Raw genomic sequence first — 25,914 nt, 5'->3', positions numbered from 1 at the left:
TCATCCAGACTAATGTAAAATGTGAGCCCAGTTGCTTGTTTGACCTATTCTTGTTGAACAGGAGTTCCTCAGGTGGAACAAATTAAATTTTGTTTATGCACCAGCAGTGTGAGCTGCAGCTTTAACACTCTTTAACTAGTGGACCTGAAAGCCAATTTCAAAGTGAGATGTAATCATCTAATTTATGCAAAACTGTGATATCTGTGTAGTTGTCACTACAACACTCATTCCTTATCCTTGGAGTAATCAATGCAGTGCTGACTACACATTCTACATATAATCATCATGTTCATCTAACACTTTCTCTGCTGCAGTTTCTCCATCATGTGGCTACAGAATGAACTACAGACTCTGGTACATGTTTGCAATTAAATTATTCATGAGATTTTGTCAAAGGACTCCGCTCATTTTGTATCTGCTGATGCCTTCTTTCTTTCTTTCTTTCTTTCTTTCTTTCTTTCTTTCTGTATCTGCTGATGCCTTCTTTCTTTCTTTCTTTCTTTCTTTCTTTCTTTCTTTCTTTCTTTCTTTCTTTCTTTCTTTCTTTTTGTGCAATATTCATTAATAATCGTTCACGACTTCTCTCTCCCATTCAAGCTATTATTTAGAAATGTAAACACAGCTTATTATTGACGTTCAATACCCGGCACATACAGGCCCCAGTGTTCATGCCTGCCATAAAATGTAATAGTGATCATTTTAATGTTGAGTTACACGGGAATCAATTTCCTGGTAACTAAAGGCCCTGGAAACCCATTTTCACAATCAGCGTCTTACTTAAATCGATGAGCTCCTCCATGAACGTTATGTCAGGGAGAGAACGGTTTTGATTATCTTTGATAAACATGGAAATGTCCCCACAATGAGTGGAAAACAAAGGGATTGTGTGGGTTCTTTATGCCCTGACTGCTACAGTGTCTTCATAACTTGAAAGATGTAACTTTTGCCGTGTTTTATGTTCTCACTGTTTGTTATGTTGGCCAGACTATTGAATTAGGCATTGGCACGTTGCTTGGTTCATGCAGCTACTTCCGCGTTCAGCGTGATGTTGGACTAACGTGTGATAACAAGATGGCCAAGAGGAACTGTGTGAATTCATATGCCCTCTTTTAAATGTCTGGTGGTGACGTTTTCGTTTAATAAGTGGCTATTGTTGTAGTGCAGCTACGTGGAAGCTAAAACTCCAGCAGACTGGGCTTTTCAGGAGACAAGAGTTAAAATGCAGGGTGACCACAGTGCTGCACTGCAAAGTATGAGAAAATTGATGTGTTTTATAAATATTAGAGCAGGAAACCCAATAGTAATTGTAGTAAACCCCAAATAAATGCATGCAGGAAGTGACTCACTATATCCAGATCACAGAGCAATAATGGTTTTATTTGGACGCAGGGGTTTTCAACATCCAGTCAGTGGCATGGTGTACATTACATCACAGGGTTTCAACCAACCAAACACTCATCAACAAACAGCATCACTAGACAAACAATTAAAGAGAAGGTAAACAGTGTGACAGCAACTCACACCCCGGTTCCCATGACACGACTCAGTCCAATGTCCCTTTTGAATATCAACTCGATGTCTTCTCATGTCAACAGACAAACAGTGTTACCCATTTCAGCACACATTCCAGAAGAGAAAAACGTCAGCGTAACATCACATGTAGGGAAAAGGAGAGAGCACCGAGTGCCTCGCGACCTCTGCACGGAGAGGGTCCACATCAGTCCCGCTGTTTCCAACAATACTGCAACAATTTTTTTCTTTGAAAGGGAAAGAGCTGAATGAGAAGAGTTACGGCTCAACCACAGCACAGGCAGTTCACACGGATAAAAACCAAAAAAAAAAAGATGAAGGAAAAATTCTGAGATGACTCCACTGAACTTCACCAGTAGATCGTGTATACAGCAGTATTTCTATAATTTTTACTCTTCAGCGATCACCTGAACATGGACGAGCATTTCATGATGATTCTTCAGTAATTCATGAGAAGGAATATCTTTACACAACGTAGTCCTTAAGGTGGCTTTGAGTAGCAATAGAAAGTAAAGATTAAAAAGCAACATCAGTTTATAACAAACATGACAACTAATACAGTTTAAAAAAAAAGTTAATATAAAAGTCCAATAAAAATCGATGTTGTGCACAAAAGGCACTCAAATTTTTCTGCTCCACTTACACAAGTGTCTATAAATTAAGATAAAACAGTCTAGTTAAATATAACAATGAGAATTCCACCCTTTGAAATGTGTGTGCTTTCTTCGTATTTCAATAAACATATGCACTCTCATTTGTAACATTTGTCTTCATAGACTTCAACAGGTGCAAAACTGTAACCAGGACAGACAAAACAGAACTGTATGGGCGAGCTCAGTGGGTGTAGAATCAGCTCAGGATCATCCTCATAATGCCCTTTAAAGTGATGTGACAAGAGGCAATACCAGCAGGAGCCAGCAGAGGATGTGAGCGCTACATGCTCCTGCTGCAGGAGTCCTCTATCCTCCCGCCCTGGACATTTATAGATCTGTCAGTATGTGACAAACAAGAGCAAACAATCCATCGACAACAGTTTACAGTTATCATCTCAGCACCCCTGCAGATTGTACAGACTGACAGTGGGTTCAGGACCTGGTTTTACATGCTAATATTGAAGTTTCTTTTGCTCAGTCAAGCATTAATCTCTGTTACTTCTATTTTAGCAACTGCAGCAAGCAGCTTAATTCATCCCCATAAATGTTAAGGCCCATTTCTTACAGAAAAAAAAAACAAAAAAAAACATCCAATATCAAATTTATTTGTGCGTTCCACCAAGGCAAGGCACCACATACAGCCATTGTTAAACTGCCCCCAGGATATGAGTCAGACATTACAGCGCAATACATGCAGAACAGAGCAGCAGGCTCTTTGGGATGCGGATTACAAGGTCTCTGGACTGGGGAGGTACAGTAGATATAAATGCTGAAATGTTGTGTAAAATTTTTTTCTTCCTGTATCTATCCGTAACTGTATCTATCAACAGGAAGGAAGAAAACAGCTGTGATATCAGTATGTCACAACATGTACTGTCAGGTTCCTCTGGGTTGAGGATCACATTTTGAATTTTGAGGAAGAGGAACTGTCACAGCGAACGTTTCAACATGTGTTATGCAATAATAAAAATCACCAGAATTAAAATTGACGAGGCAACAGCTCAAGTTTCACGAGCTGTGTGCGTCAGTGGAGAAAGCATTTATTTATTCAGCCTTTGTTGTCTGTTCAACAGCAATCGGTTTTCTACAGTACAATTAACCAGATGCATTCTACTCACACAGTACAAGATAAATGATCCAACTCTATTTTACATCGCCAAAGAATATGTCTGCACTTTACGAAAGGTGATGAAAAGGTGGATTATGATCTTAACAAGTGCCATTCACAGCCGACCCTTTTGCCTTTTTTTTGTTTTGCCTGTACAGGATTAACACAAATGACTACCTATATTATTATGTACAGGTTTACCACAGGATTCCTACATTAGTTGGTGCATTAGTTCTCTGCATTTCATATACAGGACAAAGAAAACACAAGGAGACATCCAGGTTAAGTCTGCCCACAGTCCAACCGTAAGTGACAATGGAGGATGACCTGCTTTGTAAAGTTCTGATTAGTAATAGTTTCTCTTCATGCCAGGATGCTTTTATCTAGAGTACCAATTTGGCAGATTGAAAGTATAACATTTGTTTCACTTTGAAATTAGGTTTCAAACAAGTATTTTATGCTTGCTAAAATCCCACATCATTACAGATCTCTCAATGATGCAATTCATGGACATTTTCCATATTTTCTCCAAACCCTGCATGCAGACGTATATATTGGCACTAAGTTGTTACTTTGCTGAACATCCACTGTGTTATAGTACAAACAGAAAGCATGGCGACTTCAAGTAAGTTTGTATGTACAGCCATAAGGCCTGTGACCTAAATGGTAAACAGACATGGTATTTCAGCCTGAATGTTCACACACCTGTCCAGGTTTGGTGATTCATACACACCAGCAGGAGTGACTGAAACATCTGCTGGACAACATGTGCCGGGTGGAGACTTAATACCAAATTTCACACAAGTATTGCTTCACTTGCATTCATTGTATCTGAGAAAACATTTTTTTTGTTGAAACTGAGGTAAAACTGAAGTATTCTTATACACATTTTCTGCAGTTAAATCAAGTTTCAAAGAGAGTTGAGCTTTACGCTATCACACCTCGACAGCTTCTTCCATGATAACACACTGCAGGCTCATTTCAGGAGCTTCCTGAATATCAAGTCAGCAGAAAACAGAAGGAAATTTCCATATCTGCTTCTCAAATATCAGTACCCATTTCCAAAAGCTTTACAGCCACCCCACCCAACAGATTCCACCTTCGCTACATGGTACCAGACTTATCCCCGGCGTCGCCGGATGTATTAGAACCAGCAGCTGTGGTGTTACTTGGAAACATCTTTTCTGTGGGAGTTACAGCAGGGCTACCGACTCCTGATGAGCTGGAGCTGCTCGAGCGGTGCTGGGTTGGAGAAGGGCGCACTGGCCTCATGGGTGGGGGGCGTAGCTGAGCTCCAGCAAGCCGAGCGGAGAGAGCCGGTTTGAAGGTGGTCATCATCTCAGATGTGGAGCTGCTGCTGCGACGCATGGCTGCATCCGGGTCACGGATCATGATGGTGTGCAGTGGGCTGCCGGGCTCAGAGCTGACTGGGTTCTTCATGGGCTCCAGGGTGTCGAGGACTACATCAGGGGCCTGTTTAACGGTGTTCTGTCTCTCCAGCTCACGTAGCTCATGGAGCGCTGTTGTCATGGTCTTCTCTATGTCCTGGTAGATGAGGACACAACAATAAAGATTATTAGCCAGTGACACTTTAAGGTACAAACCTGGTGTGTGCAAGATTTAGCTTCTTAGGCCTAGTCCACGTGTACACAAGTATTTTTGAAAATGGCTTTGAATGAGAAGGATCTCCACCTTGATGAATGTTTTAGTACAATTTCAGAGATCTTAATACTAACACGTGACAATGCATATCACATGATCATTCCCCTTCATTATTTAGGAAGCAGATTGTACACTCTGATTAGTTGGTTGGAGAAAATATTAAGAAGGGTTTTTACCTAAACTCACTCTTACTCACATATTTTTATATGTTGTGTGTGTTTATATGTTACAGGTACCAGAGCTGTTACCAAGGCAACTGGTACTTTTTCCTGAGAACAGGATAAAAATTATGAGGCCATGAAAAATGATTGGGCCTCACAGAATCCTCCAGAATCATGCTATTTTTATTGTCAGCAGTTTTATTTCTATCTGTGACTGTATTATCAATGTTTGTTTGTGTCTTACTAAATATAAAAAATACAACATCCATTCCGTTCCAGTGTACAAACTCAAACGCACCACAATATCGGAACTGTGGTTGAGGTCTGTACGGCGTCTGGCGACCTAACCCCGGATAAGCGGAAGATAGATGATGGATTGGATGGATGGATACTCTTAAGTTCATATTTGCCAGTGATGCTACATACACTGATAAGCAAGCAACCAATTAGCAAACAAAGGGTGTCAGCATCAACATTTTAAAAAATCTCAGTTTTTGCACTTAATACTGTTTCTTAACATCCCCACACTGGGCCTACTTATCAAAAATCACCTAAAATGTCATTAGGTGTGTATGAAAGGCCAAAATGTTTTAAGAAATACCTGTGTACGTTAAATACCATATACAGTATAAAAGACTAGACAGTTTATGATTTAGGATCTAATGTCTTCTTTGTACAGTTTTCTTCATTTCCAGGGATCTGTCTTCCATTCATTTCTGCAAACTTTTGGAATAGATTTAGTTGCGTTATCCACATGCAAACTTCAAGTCAAATAATGACCATTTATGTTCCATTATGTTTGCATGTTAATGTGGTTGAGCCGTGCTATACAGCAAGAGGTTTGGGGTAAATGGGTTAAAACATGCTAGAGCGCCCCAGTAGCTCAGTTGGTAGAGCAGGTGTCCCATATACAGGGGCTTTGTCCTCGCTACATTGGCCCAGGGGTCGAGTCCTGAGTTCAAGACCTGTTGCCCTTTGCTGCAAGTCTTTCCCCATCTCTCTCATCCCTTTTCCTGTCACCTCTGAATGCCATCCTATCAATGAAGCCATGAAACGGTCAAAAAATACTTAAAAACAGAACATGCAGAACAACTACAGCAGTGTGGTCCTGTTACTGGGCTTCTCTATCAGTTCAACCTTTTTGTTTATGCAACTATGAGATTTTATATCAATTTGGAACAATGTGAAAATGTTACTTTTGAAACATTTTATTCTATACTCTGTATCCCGTAGTGAAGCCAGCCATCATATCTCGTCCGTTCTACTCAAGCTGAAGAACATTCTGAAACATTTCATGTTTTGATTGTGTTAGGCTCTAATAAACTGCCACCATTAGGTGAGGAGAGTTTGGTGCCGAACCGTTTGTTATTCATCTCCAGGCGTCAGTGTCCTTGAGGTGTGTCTATCTTGCAGCTGCAGTCTGGCCCTGACATTTACTCCTGGCCCCAGCTGCTGCTCTCAGATTGACAGCTACATCAGGGACCTCGGCTCTATACCAAACCTTTCCAAGCTGCTTATATGCTATGATTGCCTGACACTTCAAATCAAGAACTGAGATCATTGAGCCACAAAGATATATATATATATAAAATAAACAAATCAAAACTTTTTCACCCCTACCTCAGCCAGAGCTTCAGTCTCCAGGGATTTATGATCCCCGAGGCTGCTGTGACGAGTGGCCCCTGGCACCGGTCTCAGTGGGTGACCCTCAGGATAGGCCTTCCTGTCTGGGTAGTTGATGCTTCCTGCACTGCCAAAGGTGCCAAGGCGCCTCTTTTCAGGGCTCTCCATTCGACTCTTGCTGATGGACACCTTGTGAGGGCTGCTGGGACAGGCTGCAGCCCGTGGCGGAGTGTCAGCCACTCTGGTTGGGCTGTGGGTGTCTGGTCCACTCCGACGACGTGGGATTGCGGCTCCATCGGACCGTAACCTTACCCTGTGGAGAGGGATCAGACATAGATCAGCCCGAAGAGCACACTCATCAATACTATCACCAGAACTTTTAAAATCAAGGAAGTTGTTATTCTTGATATTTATCCACCTCCCCATGACTCCTCCAAAGTTGTAATCAGGTGACTGTTCACATGGTGACGGGGCATCATTTTTGGATGAAGCCTTATCGTCCAGCAGTGGTCCGCTGCTCGCTTCACTATCTGCTTTCTGGCTGAGGTTATCTGAGAAAGCATCATCCCTGAAAGAGCAGAGACAACAAGTAAGAAATACTGAATGTGAACTTCATTCAAGAGCAGTTTATCACAGTGTTGTCAGCTTCACAGATGATGATGTTACTCACAGGTCTTGTACTACAATATACTGATGGGGGATGAGGCCATCTACACCGTTGTGGCGGCCCTCCCACCAGTCCTCAGATGCTCGATGATACAGAAGCAGAGAGGCTCCCTTCTTGAAGGACAGCTCCCTGGGAGTGCGTCCCACATAGTCAAACTTGGCGATGGCTTCGATCTGTTCAACCTCTGAAAACACAAACAGACAAAGAAACGTCAACAAAATTGCATGGCTACCACCATCTTGAAGGTACGTATAAGGTATACTCTGTTCCTGACCTGATCAACAACATAATTTACAGTCCAGACAATCATTAAGTGCATTAAGTATAAGTATGCACAAACAACTGAACAACAAAAAATATCATGCACTTAAATCTCCAACGTTTTCATAGTTGACACTTTTCAGTTGTAAACGGCACTTTGAAAATGCGTGTGGACACATTATACTGAAAATAAACTATATATGCAATATTGTAATTATTAAACCAGATGTTTGTAATTATTTAATTGTAGCCTAATCTGTTTTCAAACCTATTTTAGGTTGCATCAAGTCTGATTAAGGCAGATTTTTTTCTAAAACCTAGTCAGGTCTGCAGTGCTTTTAACAAGTCAGCCAGCAGGGGTCAGTCAGAGTTAACGGTATGCTTGACTTAATAGGTTTTTATTTAGGAAAAACCTCCCGGATTGGTGCAAAATCAGCTACAGTTACAGCGGATAAACATGAAAAAGCAATTCTGTTCAGATTTTGTTTCAATTATAATGAAAATATAAAAGGCGTCTTCATCACAACATGGTTGCTTAGTTCTCAATTTAGCTCAAACATGTTTTTTCTTCCATGAAAATGGAACTACTGCCAGAGGACACCGACTGAACTGACTACAGAAACAACAGTGCAACACCAGAGTCTTTGTTGTCATCTCCAAGTACGTGAAGAAAGAAGAAAGGTCAGCAGCACTTGTTACAAACACAGCCAGCAGCGCAGATGAGGCTCAGAGAAAGAGTCACCCCGGTCTGACCTGACACACTCCGTACTTCACAGACCTGTACACTGACAGCACAGGAGATATTATTCCATGTGTTCTATGTGTTTTTGGCTTTTGTGCCTGGCCCAGTTATGCCTTCAAAGCCCAGAGGAGAATTGGGGAAATACTGCACAAAGGAGAAAGTCCCAGGAGAATTGCTGACTAACACTGAACAAAGCGAGTAGAGCGAGCAGGGGAGGAGGGAGAGGAGGAGACACACACACACACACACACACACACACAAAGACAGATCAAAGAGGCCGCGCTGCATGCCAACACTGTTTACTCAACTTGCCTTCAGCTCCAAACATCACATAAGCCTTTGCAGTCGTAAGCCGCTGCAGCCCAAACCTCACTCACCTCTCAGTTAAAAGATCAGTCTGTACCAAAGTCTTTCTTGCGCACAGACTTTTAAAGTCACGTCACACACATGCATATTCTCATGTGTTACCCATGTAGTACTATTTGCCAAGATGTGAACTCCTCCTTGAATGATCAAATAACCAGGCAATTATGGCTACAAAACAAGTCATTTCATATTTGTCTCTGACACAATTAGGGAATTAGCTTCTCTTCAACCGAAGCAGTTGCACAACTGCTGTCAATACTTAAAAGATAACCGAAGTGGTTATTTCAAGCCTAAATGTACACTGTAGTGCCATACAAAATATTGCTAACATCTCCCTCTAGCTCTGATATTGACTACAGTGCAAACAGGCAAGGTCAGCAGTTCACTTTGGTATTAATATTAGATGCAGTAAATCAGGAGAAATGGCCTGTGTGAAGAAACAAGATTAAGAACCATACTGCAGCTCCAGGCTGCATTTAGGCACAGTGCTGCTTGAGCTAAATCCTAAAGTTAGCCTGCCAACATGCTCAAAATAACAATATATTTTAATGTTTCATCTTCAACATCTTAGTTTTGGGAACCGTTGCCAATTACCATGGAAAACAAAACACAACAACAGAGTCTGATGGGTATATTTATTAGTTTTGCTGGTATTTGGCCATGGAGCAAAGAATTGGACACATTTAAATTTTGACTTGAGGATGGCTCAGATAGCAAGTCACGGGGAGCACCAAATATGTTACAAATTATCTTGAGGGGACCATGAATATCTGTAATAACCCCGTTTGCACTGACTACACACACTAAAACCAAGTAACACCCATCAAGCTTTTTCCTTAGATGGGAAATGGTGCAATCTACATTTATTCCTGCATCCAATAAAGTCTGCAGCAGTCATGGGTGTTTATTGGCTCTAGCTCCAGTCAGCAAAACATGTGTTGAAGTTAAGGGCATTGGCGCATAAATGACTTTCCCAACCATATCTTTCAAGCAGCGTTCAAACTTTGTTCATCTGGCATTGAGTTTGAGGTGGACCGAAGTAAAAGATATTGCCTGCTACTTTTTCCTGTTTTCCGGAGATTTCGTGATCTCAAACATGAAACACTAGAGAAAAAAAAAGTTAGACTCATCTGCTGGCAGTGGGAGGGGAGTCAATTGCGTAAAATTTCTTGACAATCCATCTGATTGCTGTCACGACATTTCAAATGTAAACATGCTGGTGGTCCTAGAGGTAAAGTCAGAAGATCAAAATCCTAATGATTCATCCTCTGGGGACCATGAATGCCAACACCAAATTTCATGCCAATCTATCAAATATTTGTTGAGATACAGGACCAAAATATTGGACAACCTACCAAAACTGAAATTCCTTGAGTTGTGCCGCTGTATGACTTAAAACACACAAGGGTAATACAAATACCCCTCCATAAAGGAAGATTAAAAATGAACACTATGATGTACTGACCTTCATCACTGGTGTGCGGTTCAGTTCCATTGTCAGCTTCATCAATAGTTCCTGGTTCACTGTGGGGGCTGTCGCTGTGGGAGCAAATGGAAAGCAAGAACTGATATGTAGACACTGGAGCTCAAAGGTGTCACCAGCACAGTACTTTGCTAACGTGTCGACTGCCTGGTCTAGCTAATACTCACCAGTATTCGTCTCCCCCTGTCATGCACTTTTCATACACTGGGCCGTCCAGCTCGCGTTGACTGGGAAAGATAAGCTCATTGTGCATGATGATGGTCTTGATGACCTCATTGACATGTGCCTGGCATGCCACAGGATCCTGTCCGTCTGGGATAGGCATCAGGGTTGGACCGAAGCAGATCGCCAGATTGTACGAGTCCATCATGTTCTCGTCGCTGTACTGGGAGAGACTGAGGGACAGGACAGGTGGGCATAAATACTGTGTGTATAGATTATGTTGTTTTTTAATATTAGTCTGTCAATTAAATTGTGAATGATAAGAATTCAATCCTGTTTTGTAGTTTTGTGCTCATGCTTCACTTTTGTTTTGTTTTTTTAATTTGGATGATCTATTATGTCATAAAGGATTAGATTGGCTATTACATTACTGATTTTTTGGTCACTTGGGGACAGCAGAAGCGAGCTGTGAACACAATACTGGCATATTAGCAGTAAAGCTCCTTTTAAGTGAATATGGCAAATGTGTGAGCAAAGAGTGTCTTTATATATCCAGCAGACATGAGCAGCATTATCATTTATTTGGAGTCATGTGTGCCTCCTTATATCTCAGTTTTAAGTCCCTAGCAACTCCTGATGGAGGTATGTGGTTCACTATGGTCACCAGCTAGTTGCTAAGTTCCTTTGTCATTTGTTGCTGGGCAGATCCCTAGTTTTTAGAGTTTTTTGCTGTAAAAGATGCCTTCTGATGCTAAAAATGAGACTTAACCAGAGGAGAAAAACGTGTGAGCCTAGATGGGCAACACTGGTTGGTTTGTCAGCAGAATTACACAAACACTACTGCACCAGTTCCAAAAAAACTTGGACAGATGATGGTTCTTGGCCCAGAATAGTCATGGTAATGGCCATGGTTGTTGCAATTGAAATATTGATTTTAGCTGCTTTAAGTTATGAAATATGAATATTTGAATGCCTTGTAGTATGTAGCAGACACCTCTGACAGAGTCAACAGCTTCCACTGAATTCAGTTTTGACGTACAGTATTACATGCCTCATTGCACGGCTTAGTGAGACATTTGCATAAATAGCACTCTGATCAGCCAACCACTTCAACAAATCGACTTATCCAGCACATGCCACAACCCACTCTTGGTAACCAAATCATGCTGTGCTGCAAGAGGAAGTCACAATCAGTCCTCTCACATTATCAACGAGCTGAGGCTGAGCAGTAAAGCCACAGCTGGAACAGCTCCAACAGTCAAGGGGTGTTATAGAAGAGCAGGGGTATGAAATCAAACTCTATGTTCTGCAGGCAAACCCAGTAAAAGGAGCATTAATAACATCTATTATCAGAAGACAGGTATACAGCTCCAGTGAGGCATACGTTTCTGAGACCATAAATAACTTCCAAAAACACGGTAGACGGATGTGGCAGTAAATAGCAGGTTGGTTTCTTCTTTTCAGTTTATTTCTGGATGTTTTCATCTGTTGTCTGCATTTGTGCAACATGGATTTTCCTCAGTATAATTAAATGTACATACAGTAAAAGCTAAATTTAAAGTTGCTCCAGGTGAAGGCATTTTTGTGGTATCCCTGCCCAATTTATCCAATCAGAACAGAGAACTCCATAAAGAGGCGGTCCTTTCTGCTTGTGAACACGCAGAGGGCAGGGATAGATCCTGCTGTTTGCTGCCATGTCTGGTTATTATTGCTGCGCGCTCACGTGGTGACGTAGAGAGGATTGCTAACTGCAAAACAGTCAGGAAGTTAGCTAAAATGGCGACAATGTTTACAGCACCTTTAGGGTTTACTTACATCTCTAAATAACATCAATACACACCAGGATCTGTGGCTTAAAATGTATACATGTGAGAGTCGTACTCACTGATTGAGAAAAGCGAAGAGGTATCGCATGACGATGATGATGGTGCGAGGAAGCGTCACGACAATCTGCTGGATGTGGTGCGCTCTCTCAGCCCCAGACTCCAGCTCTAAAACGCAAAAGGAAGGAGGTGGAGAGGTGTAACAACAGCAGGTTTATGCTTCAATAAATGGGAGACAAATATGGCTTTTAAACTTTATATACATGGGCACTGATCCTACAACAACACTGTCAGCTAGAATATAACATAAACCAGATCCCAGCGAGGAGAATTGATCAAACCGAGCAAAAGCAAGAGGCAGAGGAGATTCTGAAGGCTGTTATTTGACACTTTTATAGAAGCCCCCTCTTGCCTTTCACCAGACCCCGAAGGCACACTGAGTGATCAAACTATTATTGTAGAAACAGCGGGGAAATGGTTCTGTGGTGAACTCGCACACGGCAGACTGATGTGGCCCACGTTCTCCTCTTCCTACTGGCTTTCTGTTAAATACCAGGCAGAGAGAGCCCTGGTGTTAAGATTGCTTCCATGTGCTGCACCACATGGCTTTCTCTTGTGCCGTGAGTCTCGAACAAACTGCAAGGTGAGTTTTTCTTTTTCCTTTTTCTGACAAATCCGCTCGACTGTGATGGCTGCTGTGCGTGACTTACTGATAGTGGAGATGAAGTCCAGGAAGCGCTCCTTTGGGAAGATAGGGTTCTCCAGTCCTCTGAAGTACAGCTTCAGCACCCCTGCTACTGAGTTGATATCATGCTCATTCTGGTCATCAATCAGGGGATCTTCACCTGATGAAGAAGAAAATGTGTGTTTAAAAGTGTGTCAAAATCCAGTTTATGTATTTGTGACATGAAAAGGGGGGCGGGGGGGGATATAATGCGTATTCCTTTGACTCACCTCTCTCAAATGAGTTTTTAATGTCGTTGACTTCCACCTGTGATCCCGGCACACGGAATATCCCCTGCTGCTGCAAGCCTAAAAAGAAACACAAACCAGAAATTTAAAGATTCATAGTTACGCTAGCTCCCATTATCTCCTAACCCCAGTGCCAGCTTCATGAAAAGCCAATTGGAAACACATAACACAGAGCAGGAAATGTAATCTAGTAATAAAAGGAGGAGATGCGTATTTTTCCATGAGAGGGCCCCTCAGTGAGGCTGCAGCATATGGTTCCAGTTAGAGGGCTCCTAATCAGTTTTCTGGAGTTTCATTAGGTCCAGATCCAGGGGAAAGGGCCTGCAGGCTACAGCAATGAGCCGAAGACAGATGTGAAGGTAGACAGGGAGGAGTTATAAAGAGAGAGGGGAGGAAGGGTGGCTGAACTCTAAACAAAGACCGATAGGACTTTCAAAACTCTCCGTGTGTGATCTATTGTTACGAGCTTGTCAAATTACTGGCAGGCAGCTGAGTGCCTTGAAGAGGTGGCGAGGAGAGTAGGTCATGTCTCTGTACCTGCGGCTATTTGTGGAAATACATGACCTCGTCCAAAAGCTGCTGTCAATTCACACGAGGCCATAGTTTTCAAAGAACTTTGTGGTTCTCTTTCTTTGTCTGCCCGCTCATTCAAGAGGTAGTCGTCACAGCGACATGATGCCAGACTCACCGTATAGATTGATGTATCTGATACAGCTCTCAACAACAAGTGGGATCGGTTGACCTGAATCCTGCAACGCAATCATAATGAAATAAATGAGTAAATACAGAAAAGGCAAGACAAAAAAATGAAGAAATAAAACTGACTACAAGTACAGCCCAACCATTATCGATCCTATCACAGACATATAGGCATCGGCCTATAAATTGACCAGTATGAAAAACGTTTAAAGAACATGATGTTGATAAAAATGTGTGTAATGTAGTTTATAAATAATTGCTAAACTTCCAATGTAGTTTATTGTCTGAAGTCATTTAGACAATAAAGGTTTCGTTAAATATCAAGCTCCAATAACATACATATCTTTGTGCTTTATAACCACATTTGTAATAGAAAATGCGTCATTATGTATATATCCTGTGCATAGATATCAAGATACATATATAAAAACATATCAACTGATATATTGAGTTCAGAAATATTTTCCATAACTTTTTTTGTAACTTTTACACCATACCGTCATCTTAATTAGGTATTTTATACACTATATTATCCTATCAACACACACAAATAACAAATCGCATTCTAATTTATGTTAAAGGAGACCTATTATGCATTTCTGTTGATTTCCTTTCCTTCAGTGTTTTATATATGCTCTTGTGCAAGTACAATATCTTGAAATCCAACAGAAGCTCCTCTCTCCTACAGAAAACACTGCTCCTGAAACGCCTCACCTTAATTCTGTGACTCTGCGACATCACATTACAACACAGAGTCACACATTTGCATAATTTATGCCTGGCAGCTAGTTTGGCATGTAAGAATTGATTTAGCACAACTGCTCTATTGTTGTTATTGGTGCTGGGTCAGGCATGAGCGAGCTGAACAAGAATACCCAGAATACCCAGAACAGACTGGGTATTCGGGAGGGGTTAGCCTTAAAGGGATAGTTCGGGTTTTTTGAAGTGGGGTCATATAAAGTACATATCTATAGTCAATCTGTTTCCTACCGTAATCACCGATCAGCGCAGCCTCAGTTTTCAAGTAGAGAGCCGCTCCAGCCCAGACGCGCTTTCTTTTGGCACTACATTTTATCAACCACAGAACCTCCGTATCCCATGCAGTAGCGTAACTGGGCAACAGCTGATCTGCTCCCTCATGCGTAGGGATACGGGGGTTCTGCGGTTGAGAAAATGTAGTGCCAAAAGAAAGCGCGGTCTGACGGCGATGTAAAGCTGTGTGAATTTTACCTATACAAGGTAAACTTGACCTGATAAAGATTTTTTTAGGTGAGCCTTGTTTTTTAGGTGGTTGATTTTGCTTTTTTGCTGAACCCCGTTCACTGCAGTACAAAGCTGAGCGTCGGGGTTGGAGCAGGTCTTTACTTCTCCAAACTGAGGCTACGCTGATCGGTGATTACGGTAGGAAACAGATCGACTATAGATATGTACTTTATATGACCCCACTTCAAAAAACCCGAACTATCCCTTTAATAAGACAGGAGCTAAAACAAAAAGAGGGAGAATACAGAGCTGCAGCACTGTACGGTGTGTGAAAATCGATCGTTTTTTTTAGCATTAAAGCACGTAAATCTACTGTATTTTAGTAGTAACCAAATAAAATTTGAAATCTGAAAATGAACATAATGTCTCCTTTAATTAAAGATATGCAAGTTAGGACAATTCAAATGCTATTTTTTTTTCCAAATCTAATAAACGTTTATTAAGCAAATCTAATGGGCATTTTAAAACACACAAAACATGTAAAATTGCAGTTAACAACCTGTTGTCACAGATACATACAGAAAATTAGCAGCATGCAAATGTAGCTCCAGCAGTAGTTTACTTTTTTACTATTAGTTTAAATGTTTTAGTGCCCCTGTGCCCTGAACTATACTCTCGAACAACAGAGGTACCTGAATGCGGGTACGGGCATTCCTTCTTCCTCTGGGACAGAAAGCGGCAAGGCACAGAGTAGCAGAGGAAGCAGAGAAGCACAAAGTTAGAAAAAGCTCAGATGACAAATGACCCCTGTGGAGGTTAAGAAGGCTAAGCAAAGGGACGGGCGATAGGAAAGCTGCAGAGATGCAGTTGAGGGGTTGGATGCAGTGAGGGACTCAGCAGACCCACTGCCGTCTCCTGCCTCTCAGTCGTTTACAGGTCAACTGGATTTAGAAATAAAGCCAGAGATGGTAAATTGTTCTGGAGGGGAATAAAGAGACAGCTGACTGCAGCTCTGTCTGCACTGGCAGAGCCACGGAAGGGAGGAGGAGGATTAGAGGTTAAACAGAGGCGTTATATCATGATCAAGGGCAGCTGGAAGAGGGAGGAACAGAAGGCCAAAGTGAGGAAGAAAATGAGAGCGAAGGCTCTAGCTGCCTTCCCCTCCTGTTCCACAAGGGCCGCTCAGTCACACACCACCACCACAGGGTACCTTGATGAAGGTCTCCATATTGCCATTAAACAGCTTATGGTTATACATGGAGCGAGGCCTAGGCTTCCGCATTTTCTGTGGTTTAGGGGGAAGTGTGGGGGGCCTGGGAGATGATGGACAAAAGGGAAAAAAACACCACATTCTGTGAAAACTGTAGAACCAAACTGAGGTTCAAAAGCAGTTAAATCAGAAAAAAAAACCTTTGTATCAGTAAAGTGATGGAAAAAGCGAAGCTTCTTTTAAAAGCTCAGAAAAACCCAAAGTGAGATGTTTCATTAAAGAGGTCTTTGATCATTAAAATTGGCCTTTGAATTATTACTGAGGGGTCTGGATCTTTAGTAAAAACTCTTCTTAACTTACTGATTTCAAAGTAGAGATTATCGAACTGAAGCTAGCAATTCATGCTAATCATACCATATATAAATGCATGGTGGAACCCATAATTACAGGATTTCTCACTGAAATTACGCGTTTCCTGTGTCATTCAGTGAATACTATATATTCATATATTGCATATGCATATTCAAATGCAGAAAGACTGTAAACGTCTTATCCAAGGTTTTAAAATCATGCATGCATATGTATGAAACATGCGAGCGCAACTTATTTTGACAAGTGAGATGCAGCTGAAAGTTGCTTTATAATTTATGAAGATCCTTTATGTAAGAGAGCAACAGCATGCATGTGCAAGCATGCACTTATGGAAAGTACAACAAAAAACTACAAATACTTGGCCAAGTCATGCTAATTAACATTAATTTTATGTACAGAAAACATAATGACCTGTTTAGACACTGATTTACATTCAATGACTGCAGTAGTTTAAAAGCCATGCATCGTAAACATAAACAATATGTTCGGTACAAATAACATATGATTTTAAGTTTTTTTTTATAATTTCATGGTACAATATGTAAGTACTAGTCACCTGTCGAATTCATACTGGAAACAAATAGGGGGGCAGCCTTCTGTATCACCAGAATAACCGCTAACTGCTGCCAACTGTAGCTGCCGTTAGCTAGTTAGCTCAGCCCAGGCGGAGACTTTGGCGTGTTGGTGTTTACACGGCTAACACAGGAACTTTGGACCGAAATAGGCTGTGGCTAGCTGGTTAGCGTGCTAACGCCAGACATACAGACACTAGACACTACATGTTCAATGTTAACAACAAAATGTCTTAATTCTCAGCTTGAAATAAAATCTAATAATGTCAAAAATAATTGTATAAGCAGATGCTTCATGACCGAAAGGCAGGGATTTTAAAGGATACCATACCTTGTGGTTCCACACTCGGCCCTTTCCCCTGTGGAAAAACAAAACACAAGAGGGATGTGTTAAATCTTTGTTCTGCGTATTATACAGACTGCTGTGACCACCGTCTCTGAAGGGTCTGATGAGAGACAACATGACCACTGAGAGAACGATGAATGGAGCAGTGCTAACACCATTCATCGGACAAAGCCATTGAGCAGTCATCGCTGAAAACCTCAGGGGAACCAGAGGACCCCGTGGGGTTATAGACCTCCTCTCAGCGGAGCAAAGAAAAGGGTGTGGTGACGGCTGCAGTGTGTGTATGTTGGGGAGGGAGGGGTCCATCAGTTGTGACACTGAGCAACGTCTGTGCTGGTTCACCGAGCCTTTTGTTGTGGGTTTTCAACAACACACACACGTTATAGGCGTATACACTGAGGATTTTTAAAGAAAACAGTCAAACTCAGCTATACCATAACAGACATCCGTTAAAAAAACAAGGAATAACTGCTTGGACGACCCGGCTTTTGTTTATGAACTGAAAGTAATTATGAGTTTATCTTTGTGTGCCAGTGACTGCATCAACTGGATGGGAGTCAATATACAAAAAATGGCAACAATGGCACCAAAGCATTCCAACATTATTTCATTACTCCAGCTAACAATGGACAGAAAGAGCAAAAGGCTAACCCATTTCTCAACACATCGTTCTGGCAGATGGGACGAGTCCTCTGGAGCATTCATGTGAAGAAACAACAGCACATTTCCCAGACATCTTTTCTCTGAGTGATAGCCGCATCTACCTCTGACCAGCCAACCTCAAAATTACACCCAGTTTCTCAAGCATGAGCAAAGAAAGTCTGTGTTGATTTTCTTCTAATTTAATATCCAAAAGTACCAGTGTTCTCTCGGGAATTGAGAGCTTTTTTTTAATATACAAACCTAAAAGGTGACAAGTACAAATCAAATTCACTGAACAAGGGAATTGGTGTCTCCTTATCTGGGAAACGAGGGCTGGCAGATATCCTGGCACCATCTTGTCTGGCGCCAATGCTTGACATTATGTTTTTATTAATACATGCAGCAAGATGTAAACGCCATGTGGCACGCACCAGTCTCATCTTGTTCCCTCTGTCACGCCCATAAAACCACCACGCACATACACAGGCACGCTATTTTGGGTGTGAAGCAACGAGCTAATGAGCACGACCCAGCCGTGATTGATCACCTGAATAATTAAACATGGGTGGTACCTGGAGACACCATATGCCACATTCAGAGACTATCAGCCGCTCCACCGTGGACGTCCAGAGATTAAAATGAACTATAATGGGAGTGTTTATGAGAGTTAAAGCATGCAGTTCGCCGCAGAGCTCAGGGGGGAATGACAAGGGCATCTTAAAAAGCTCCACAGAGCAAAAAACATTTCTAAGTAAGACTTAAATCAAAGGTGTGAAATCTGAAAATATGCATGTGTGTCACAAGGCCTCAGCTGTCTGCGTCTGATGCCTTTTTCTATTAGCTGGACCTCTGATGCAGGAGCAGCTGCAGGAACGGGCCCTGGTCTAGTCCTGCTGATTGATTGGGCATAAACTGTTCACGGCTGAGGTGACAAGGGGACCCCTGGGGGAGGGAGGGATGGAGAGAAACCTTACCCTCACATCCTGGAAATGGAAACCCTCCCTGCGGCTATGGCACATAGAGACCAACCGGTAATGCTTTAACCGATGGTGATAAGTAGAACGGGGGAATGGATGCCTCAAAGTAGACAGGATCTGCTTTTGGTGTGATTTTTCTGTTTAAATATTAACTCTGATTTCCTCATTTGTATTTCCACTTCCTTAAAAACAAAATTAATGTCTTTGAAGTCTTCTATACCTCATTCTCCGCTGCTTATTAGATAAGACCTGCATCCTATAGAGCTCAACAGTGAGGTTGCCATTCATATTCTGAATAGAGGATTCTGATTATTGGCCATAATGTCGTAACCATCCAAAGTAGACTTACCACGAGTTATGAGATTGTGAAACGATGGTATATGATCCTGTAGAAGCCACAAGTCCGTATGATATCAACCTTGTTTGAAGAATCGACGATCTACGATTTTAGAGTTCAGTGATAGCAGTAACTAGCAAACATGAAATCGCGGGTTCGGTTAACATTTCCATGGTAACAGTGAGCTCCACCAATCAGAAACGTCGCTATTACATTCGCAATGGTTTATGGGATGAGTAGTTCCTTTACTCTTAAGATAATTACGTACACAGTCTTGTACCTTTGATTTTGTTTCCGTTTTCTAAAATTTGTTTTGCTCCAAATTAAATGTTTTATGGTCATAATTCATCTCGTAGTTTATTGGCTTGGTTCCAGGCTTAAAACTCTTTATATAAGGATTTTATGAAACGTCAATGGAGTGAATGAATGGGAAATTAACTTCCAGAACCAGAGCCGTTAGAAAAGTGGGCGGTGACTGTTGAGCTCTATAATCATTAAGGCAGCGTTTTTTCACAGAGCTGTGGCCAGCCCCTGAGACGAAACACAAGTTCAGGTTCATGCTAGTAAAAAGTTACAAATGACCTAAAAATCAAAAATACTTTACATATTTTGACTCTTACCTGTAGTGCTATTTATTCATCTTCGTGATGGAACTAGATGGCACTTGGCTTGTGGAAAAACAGCAATGTCTCTTTCCAGTAATCATATCCAGTTACTCAAGGTAACACACCTTTTTGTGAGCTCTTTCATGTAGGAACAACTTTCTTTCTACCGTGTCACCACACAAAGTAACAGTGCATCTACTCATGGATGAAAGGCTAGCTTATTGAGCCATCTTTAGTTTAGCCAAGGATGACGCGATCAGTGGTTACATCCTGCGTTTGACAAGAAGCTATAGCCTCGAGTCCATGAGTAGTCCATCTGCGCTGTGATACCGTTGGCAGGTAGGTATGGGGTGAGCAACATAACTCTTGATATTGTTCAGATAGTTATCGAAAAAAAGCTCAAATGAACAGATAAAAATAGCACTAAAACATACTGAAATCAAGTCGCCTTAAATTTTGTTGAGAAACAAAAGTATTTTCATTGCATCACAGACACACGTCTACTGCCTAATGTTAGCCGCTAGCGTGATGTTAACAGTAGCTCGCTAGGGTTAGCATTGTTAAGGTTTTTGTCACATTGATTCATGTGCTTATCCTCATGGAAAGTGTGATCCATTTTATGATGCCTCAAAATCGATAATGGCTTGCATCTTTATGAAAACAAAGAACAGTTTTTCTTGGCTGACGTGACAGTTTTGAATGTGCATGTGATCAGTCAGAACATGCCTGCCTCATCGTCAACTTTGTCATGACTAATTTCAGATGAGTGATCGCTATTCAGCCCCACCAAGTATAAACATAATGATATCTTTCTTCTCGCTGACTTTTCCCAGACAGAAGTTCTCTGCAAGACAAGTGTGTGTCTTGTCGTGGTATGTTTACACCTTTTTCTTTACCTGTGGGTGTAGACAAACGACTTCATCTGCTGCTAGGTTTAAGTCTGAAATTACAGCCAGGAAGTATTTTAGTACCCAACCAACTAGCATTGGTAATGCTAATATTACTTAGCTAGGGTTAGCAACGTTAGCTAATGCAACAAAGTAGCAATCACTAATAGGGGGCAGATGATTTAAACAACAGTGGTGTTGTTTCCACACACAAGATTTAACAGTTTCGTGGCGCGCAGGTGGTCGAGTGGTCAGAGTGCATGCCATAAACGCAGCAGACCCCGGTTCGATTCCGGCCGGAGGTCCTTTGCTGCATGTTACATCCCCCTCTCTCTCCCATATTTCCTATCTGTCTACTGCTTAATAAAGGTGTCTATGCCAAAAAATCTTTAAAAAGATTTAACAGTTTCTTTGGGGATATATTGGGCAAGTGGAGCCTTCGTTCATGATAACAGGTTTAGGATTTTGGAATGAATGGAAACATGTGGGCTTCCCTTTGTTGCAATTAAAAATAACTCAGGTGGTCAAGATAGAGTTTATTTGTTGAGCTACACAGCTTTTCCAAGTCACTCATGTGAGGATATTCACGATTATTCCGTGAAGGGAAATTAACCATGATTAACTTATCCTGGGTGTTTTTGTTGTGATCGGAGATAAAAAAAAAACAATTTTAAATCTTCTTTCCATCTTTATTGAGGGATGAAGTTCAGTCTTAAGAAAATAGTTCCCATAAGAATCTGCTCACAATATCTAGTGCCATGTAGCTGTTTATGTAGTGAACTGGTGCCTTCTAGTTACATTGCATTCGATAATTTTGGGTAAACTGTGCCTTTAAAAGACGGATGAAGAGAAGAGACTCCTTACCTTCACCCAGCGTCTGCTTCAGTAAGTCATGCTTGGCCTGCAGCTTAATGATGAGGTTACTGCCATTCAGGTACTCCTTGAATTTCTACAGAGAGAGACAGAGGAAGCAGAGAGTGAGTCGCAGCACTAATCCGGTGTAACGTGAGCCCAGTCAAACATTCAATGTCAATTCAGCTCAAATAAGCAATCCAATCTCTTCTAGTTTTAATTTAATTTCTATTTTCAGAGCATGTGGAAATGATGACTGATGGCTTGATTTTGAAAAGCCGCACGGGGAGCTCGACTTCGGAGCGGTGCTGCAGCCAGTAACAGTGTGGACTAACTGACAGATCGAAATCGTCATGGACTCACTGAGAAGTAGAACATTTCAGTCTCCTGTTGGTTCGACCTCCTCTTGGCTATGTTCAGCTTGCTCATGTAGGACTCGGAGGCCACAGACTTAATGGATTCAGTGGAGCGGCTGTGTTGGAAGGCATCCGACACGTCAAAGTCTTCCACCATCAGCATGTCCTGCAGCGTTTGCATGGTGGCATCCAAGGTCTTTCTCACCTGCACAGATGGAGGAAAGCAGAAAAGAAGATGACAAATGAGGCCTCGTATCTTCCTCGGTCTTCGTCATATTTTTTTTTTTTTTGTGAGAGTGGAGCCTATTTATTTTCCATGCCTGGACAGAAACAAAGTAACCAATGACATTTTCAAGGGCGAGAGTGAGTGATTTACAGCACTAGAATATTCATATCAAAGACAACCTGACCCTTGAACAATAAAGGACCTTGATTTGCACTTAACTGACAACACGCAGCATCCAAATGCCACTCCAGAGCAACCCACAAGTCAGGCATACATCAGAAGGAGACATGAAAATGAAGAGAGTCTGGCAAAGATTAAAAATTTGACATGAAATTACTAATGGAGGCTTTTTGTCTCGGTGGCGAGATTGATAAAGCTCATTTCCAGTAATGGCATTGCTCGTCCATTATCCCTCTGGGAGACAGGGAAGAGGCAAGACCACCGGCCCAGGAGAGTCTAACAGGTCCTGGTTATTATCACCTCCATTTGCACCTTTGTGTCTGCCACTCCTAATGAGAAAGTCTTCTCTTCATCACACAGTAGACAATTTACCATCATACTTTGTAAAAAGCACAACATTGGCGCTGTGACAATCTAAATATATTCTCAGCTCCCACAGAGCAAAGGGTCACTGGAGGGTAATTGCAATGAGAGCAGATGGCGATGTGGCCCTCCTACTTGGCTCTGGGGGGAAACAAGACGGAGCTTTTTTGTTTTTTGGGGGGTGGGGCTGGAAGTGATGTAGGCTGGACGGAGACAGAGCCGTCATAAATCCTCACCTCCTCATTCTCAATCTTTAGCGTGGCGAGACGAGACTGCAGTTGGTGGTAGCGCATCAGGAGTTCAGTCTGGACAGGCTGCTGGGCGCTCACCTGGCACACCTGAGGAGGAGGAGGAAGAGGAGGAGGAGGCAAAACAGATCCATCTGAAGCGGAGATGTGCAAAAAGTGATCCTGGACTAAGATACTGACATCTTGGGTTGGTAGGTCGGACCGGCCACTAACCCAAAGTCTGGGTTGAAACTCAACCATTAACCATCTTTCATATTAGTTTGACACTACGGATGAATCGATAGATCATCAAACTTCCACATTTAGTTACTCACATAGAGATAAATACATTATTGTTTTACAAACATGCAAATAATGTATGGACTAATTAAATATGCAAATGATTTGTGCCTGCATCATCAACACAGAGGGCAGATTAAATATTCGTTTTTTTAGGAAATAAAATGTTACATATATATAACAGGCGATGAATGATTGTTTAACATAACGAACCACTCTATATAAAACATTCAGAACATATATAGGAAAAAACTAAAAGGTTTGGTGTATGTATGAGCTACTAAAGCACAGATGTCTGGCTCTGAGTGTGAGAAAAAACTCATTTTGCGAAAAAGTCCTGTAAGACTTGTCCAAATCCTAAATCCTAGGGAGACACAGTATGAAAAAGAACCACCATAGTGCCATTATCTTGACAAATATTATGATTGCAATGTGATTCATGATTGGTGGGACTAGCAATTTTCCATCACAATTATTTCACAATAATAAGTACGGGTGATGATGATGTGACACCTTTTGAAAAAGAAAATGAGTATAAGTATACAAATTTGGATATCTAATTAAATATGTATAATTTTGTATAAATTAACAAAAATCTGAACAAAAAAACAAACCAACTAAATGTGGATGTTATAATTCTTCTTTCCACTAGGCTTATTGACATATACACCCATGGAAGTGTAATAGCCTAACATTTTTAAATTCAACAGTGCATGAAAAACCTCTAGTGTCTCCCCTCAAAGACTTCCTTTGTAAAAACTCTTCAAAGTTAAGTCCTGCACGAGAGTAGCAGCATTTAGAGCACCTCACCTCGTCTCCCATGTGTGGCAGGTACTCAAAGCGCATCGGAGGACAGAACACCTGGTTATGCATATCCATGATCTTGTGCTTGTCACTGCGGGAGTCCAGGTTGTCCACTGCATTCTCGATGATGTCCAGTCCCTCGTGGCGAGATGTCTCCAGATTGTACTCGGCAGATAGGTAGGTTCTGAAGGTCCGTGCCAAGCTGGCGTGGTAGCCCATGTCGCAGCACTATGGAGATAAAATATCCGATAAATAAGAACAAAATCATGTTGTCAAATAATGGTAAGAGATGGGAAATGGAAATCAGGAAAATAATAAATCAGGTTTAAAGATGCCTGAAACATGCCTAAAGAAGTCATTATAAACCTGCCAGGGGATGTGGAAGAACGTAAAAGTGCAAATTTCTCTTGTAAAGACTTTTAGTTTGAGGGCCTTCCATGATGTTCAGACCACTTTACTGGACTAAAACCCAAATTGCTTCCTGCTACAGGTTACCTTTTAAAAATAGAAGTAGAGTTCATGGAATTACAGGAGCTGGCACAGTAGGACAGCAGTGATAATTACAGAGCCTCATCGCACAGAGCTGTATGAGCTAACCTCATTAAGCAGAGGATGGTAGCGAGGAGGTTTAGAGGGAGCTGCAGGCCACTGACAGCTCTGTGAGTCACTAGTAAAACACTCTTTGGCGTTCTTTAGCACTGAGGAAGCAGTCTCTCCGCTTTGGTGCGCAAGCCTCATTTCACCATTCAGTCAAAGTGGCTCAGTGGACTTAAGACTAAAAGGAGCAAATTAGCCTCTTCTTAAACACACAAACTGTGTGACAACACACTCATATCTGCTGTAGCAGCCTGGAGGAGCAGATAATCAGGGAAAAGAGATTAGACACACTCTTTAATCCAAACACTGCTGACCACTTTGTTTATTATATTCTTGTCTTTCTGATGTGAGCTGTGCAAACATACTATAGTTGTATACATATAAAGTGTAGATAAATCAATATTTATTTATTTTTTGCTGCATCCTTGCTTACAATATTAACCTTATTCTCTTAAAAAGATTGTACCCACTGGCCAACCTCACTCAACGCAGCAGTCATCAGTTCTAGGCAGTGCAGTGGCAGAATAAAACTCAACCTGTTCTCCAGAATTACACTTCAACAGTTTAAAGTCACTGACGCTGACAAGGCTTACATCTTGCCTCGTGAATGTCTGGTTTGATGTGTGGTGTGCAGTTACTCTGACATGACAAACGGACCCTTTTTTTTTCCTCCTCTGCCCCGCTAGCGGAGGCCAAACCAGTCATGCTCACAATCCCATTCCCTGCAGCTCAGCAGGATTTGGTCTGACATGGACCTTTCAGTTTCAAGACACTAAATCTATCAAAGCTCGGCATTAAAGAGGCGTGGAAAGCCATGAATCTGATACTCAGTATGAGAGGCTGGTATCACCAATGCCAACAGCAGAGACACTGCTATTGTTTCTACTGCAATTGTTTAAAAACATAAGCAGTGTTCAACATAGTCTCAAAAAATCTGACTGAAATC

The 25,914-nt window shown here is 41.6% G+C and overlaps 1 protein-coding gene across 2 annotated transcripts in view; it reads right to left on the bottom strand.

Annotated features, from left to right (window-relative positions):
- Positions 1–1,356: 1,356 nt before the first annotated feature.
- srgap3 (SLIT-ROBO Rho GTPase activating protein 3) overlaps positions 1,357–25,914 on the bottom strand; it is a 73,127-nt gene continuing 48,569 nt past the window's right edge. The window contains exons 7-22 of one of the 2 annotated variants that reach the window (XM_030419598.1): positions 24,378–24,599; positions 23,277–23,378; positions 22,279–22,476; positions 21,928–22,012; positions 17,601–17,628; positions 16,326–16,428; positions 13,902–13,962; positions 13,196–13,273; positions 12,952–13,086; positions 12,304–12,409; positions 10,424–10,651; positions 10,239–10,312; positions 7,408–7,588; positions 7,156–7,305; positions 6,735–7,050; positions 1,357–4,836 (exon numbers count right to left, since the gene is read on the bottom strand). In XM_030419598.1, coding sequence (XP_030275458.1) covers positions 4,396–4,836; positions 6,735–7,050; positions 7,156–7,305; positions 7,408–7,588; positions 10,239–10,312; positions 10,424–10,651; positions 12,304–12,409; positions 12,952–13,086; positions 13,196–13,273; positions 13,902–13,962; positions 16,326–16,428; positions 17,601–17,628; positions 21,928–22,012; positions 22,279–22,476; positions 23,277–23,378; positions 24,378–24,599 — 2,508 coding nt within the window. In that variant the 3' untranslated portion in view covers positions 1,357–4,395. Of the gene's footprint in view, positions 4,837–6,734; positions 7,051–7,155; positions 7,306–7,407; positions 7,589–10,238; positions 10,313–10,423; positions 10,652–12,303; positions 12,410–12,951; positions 13,087–13,195; positions 13,274–13,901; positions 13,963–15,807; positions 15,839–16,325; positions 16,429–17,600; positions 17,629–21,927; positions 22,013–22,278; positions 22,477–23,276; positions 23,379–24,377; positions 24,600–25,914 lie in introns of both variants that reach the window. The other variant, XM_030419599.1, reaches the window with a different exon arrangement.

The sequence above is a fragment of the Sparus aurata genome, chromosome 6 (genome assembly GCF_900880675.1).
Source record: "Sparus aurata chromosome 6, fSpaAur1.1, whole genome shotgun sequence".
NCBI lineage: Eukaryota > Metazoa > Chordata > Actinopteri > Spariformes > Sparidae > Sparus > Sparus aurata.
The sequence above is the reverse complement of the archived record's forward strand: the minus strand, read 5'-3'. Positions and strand labels throughout refer to the sequence as shown.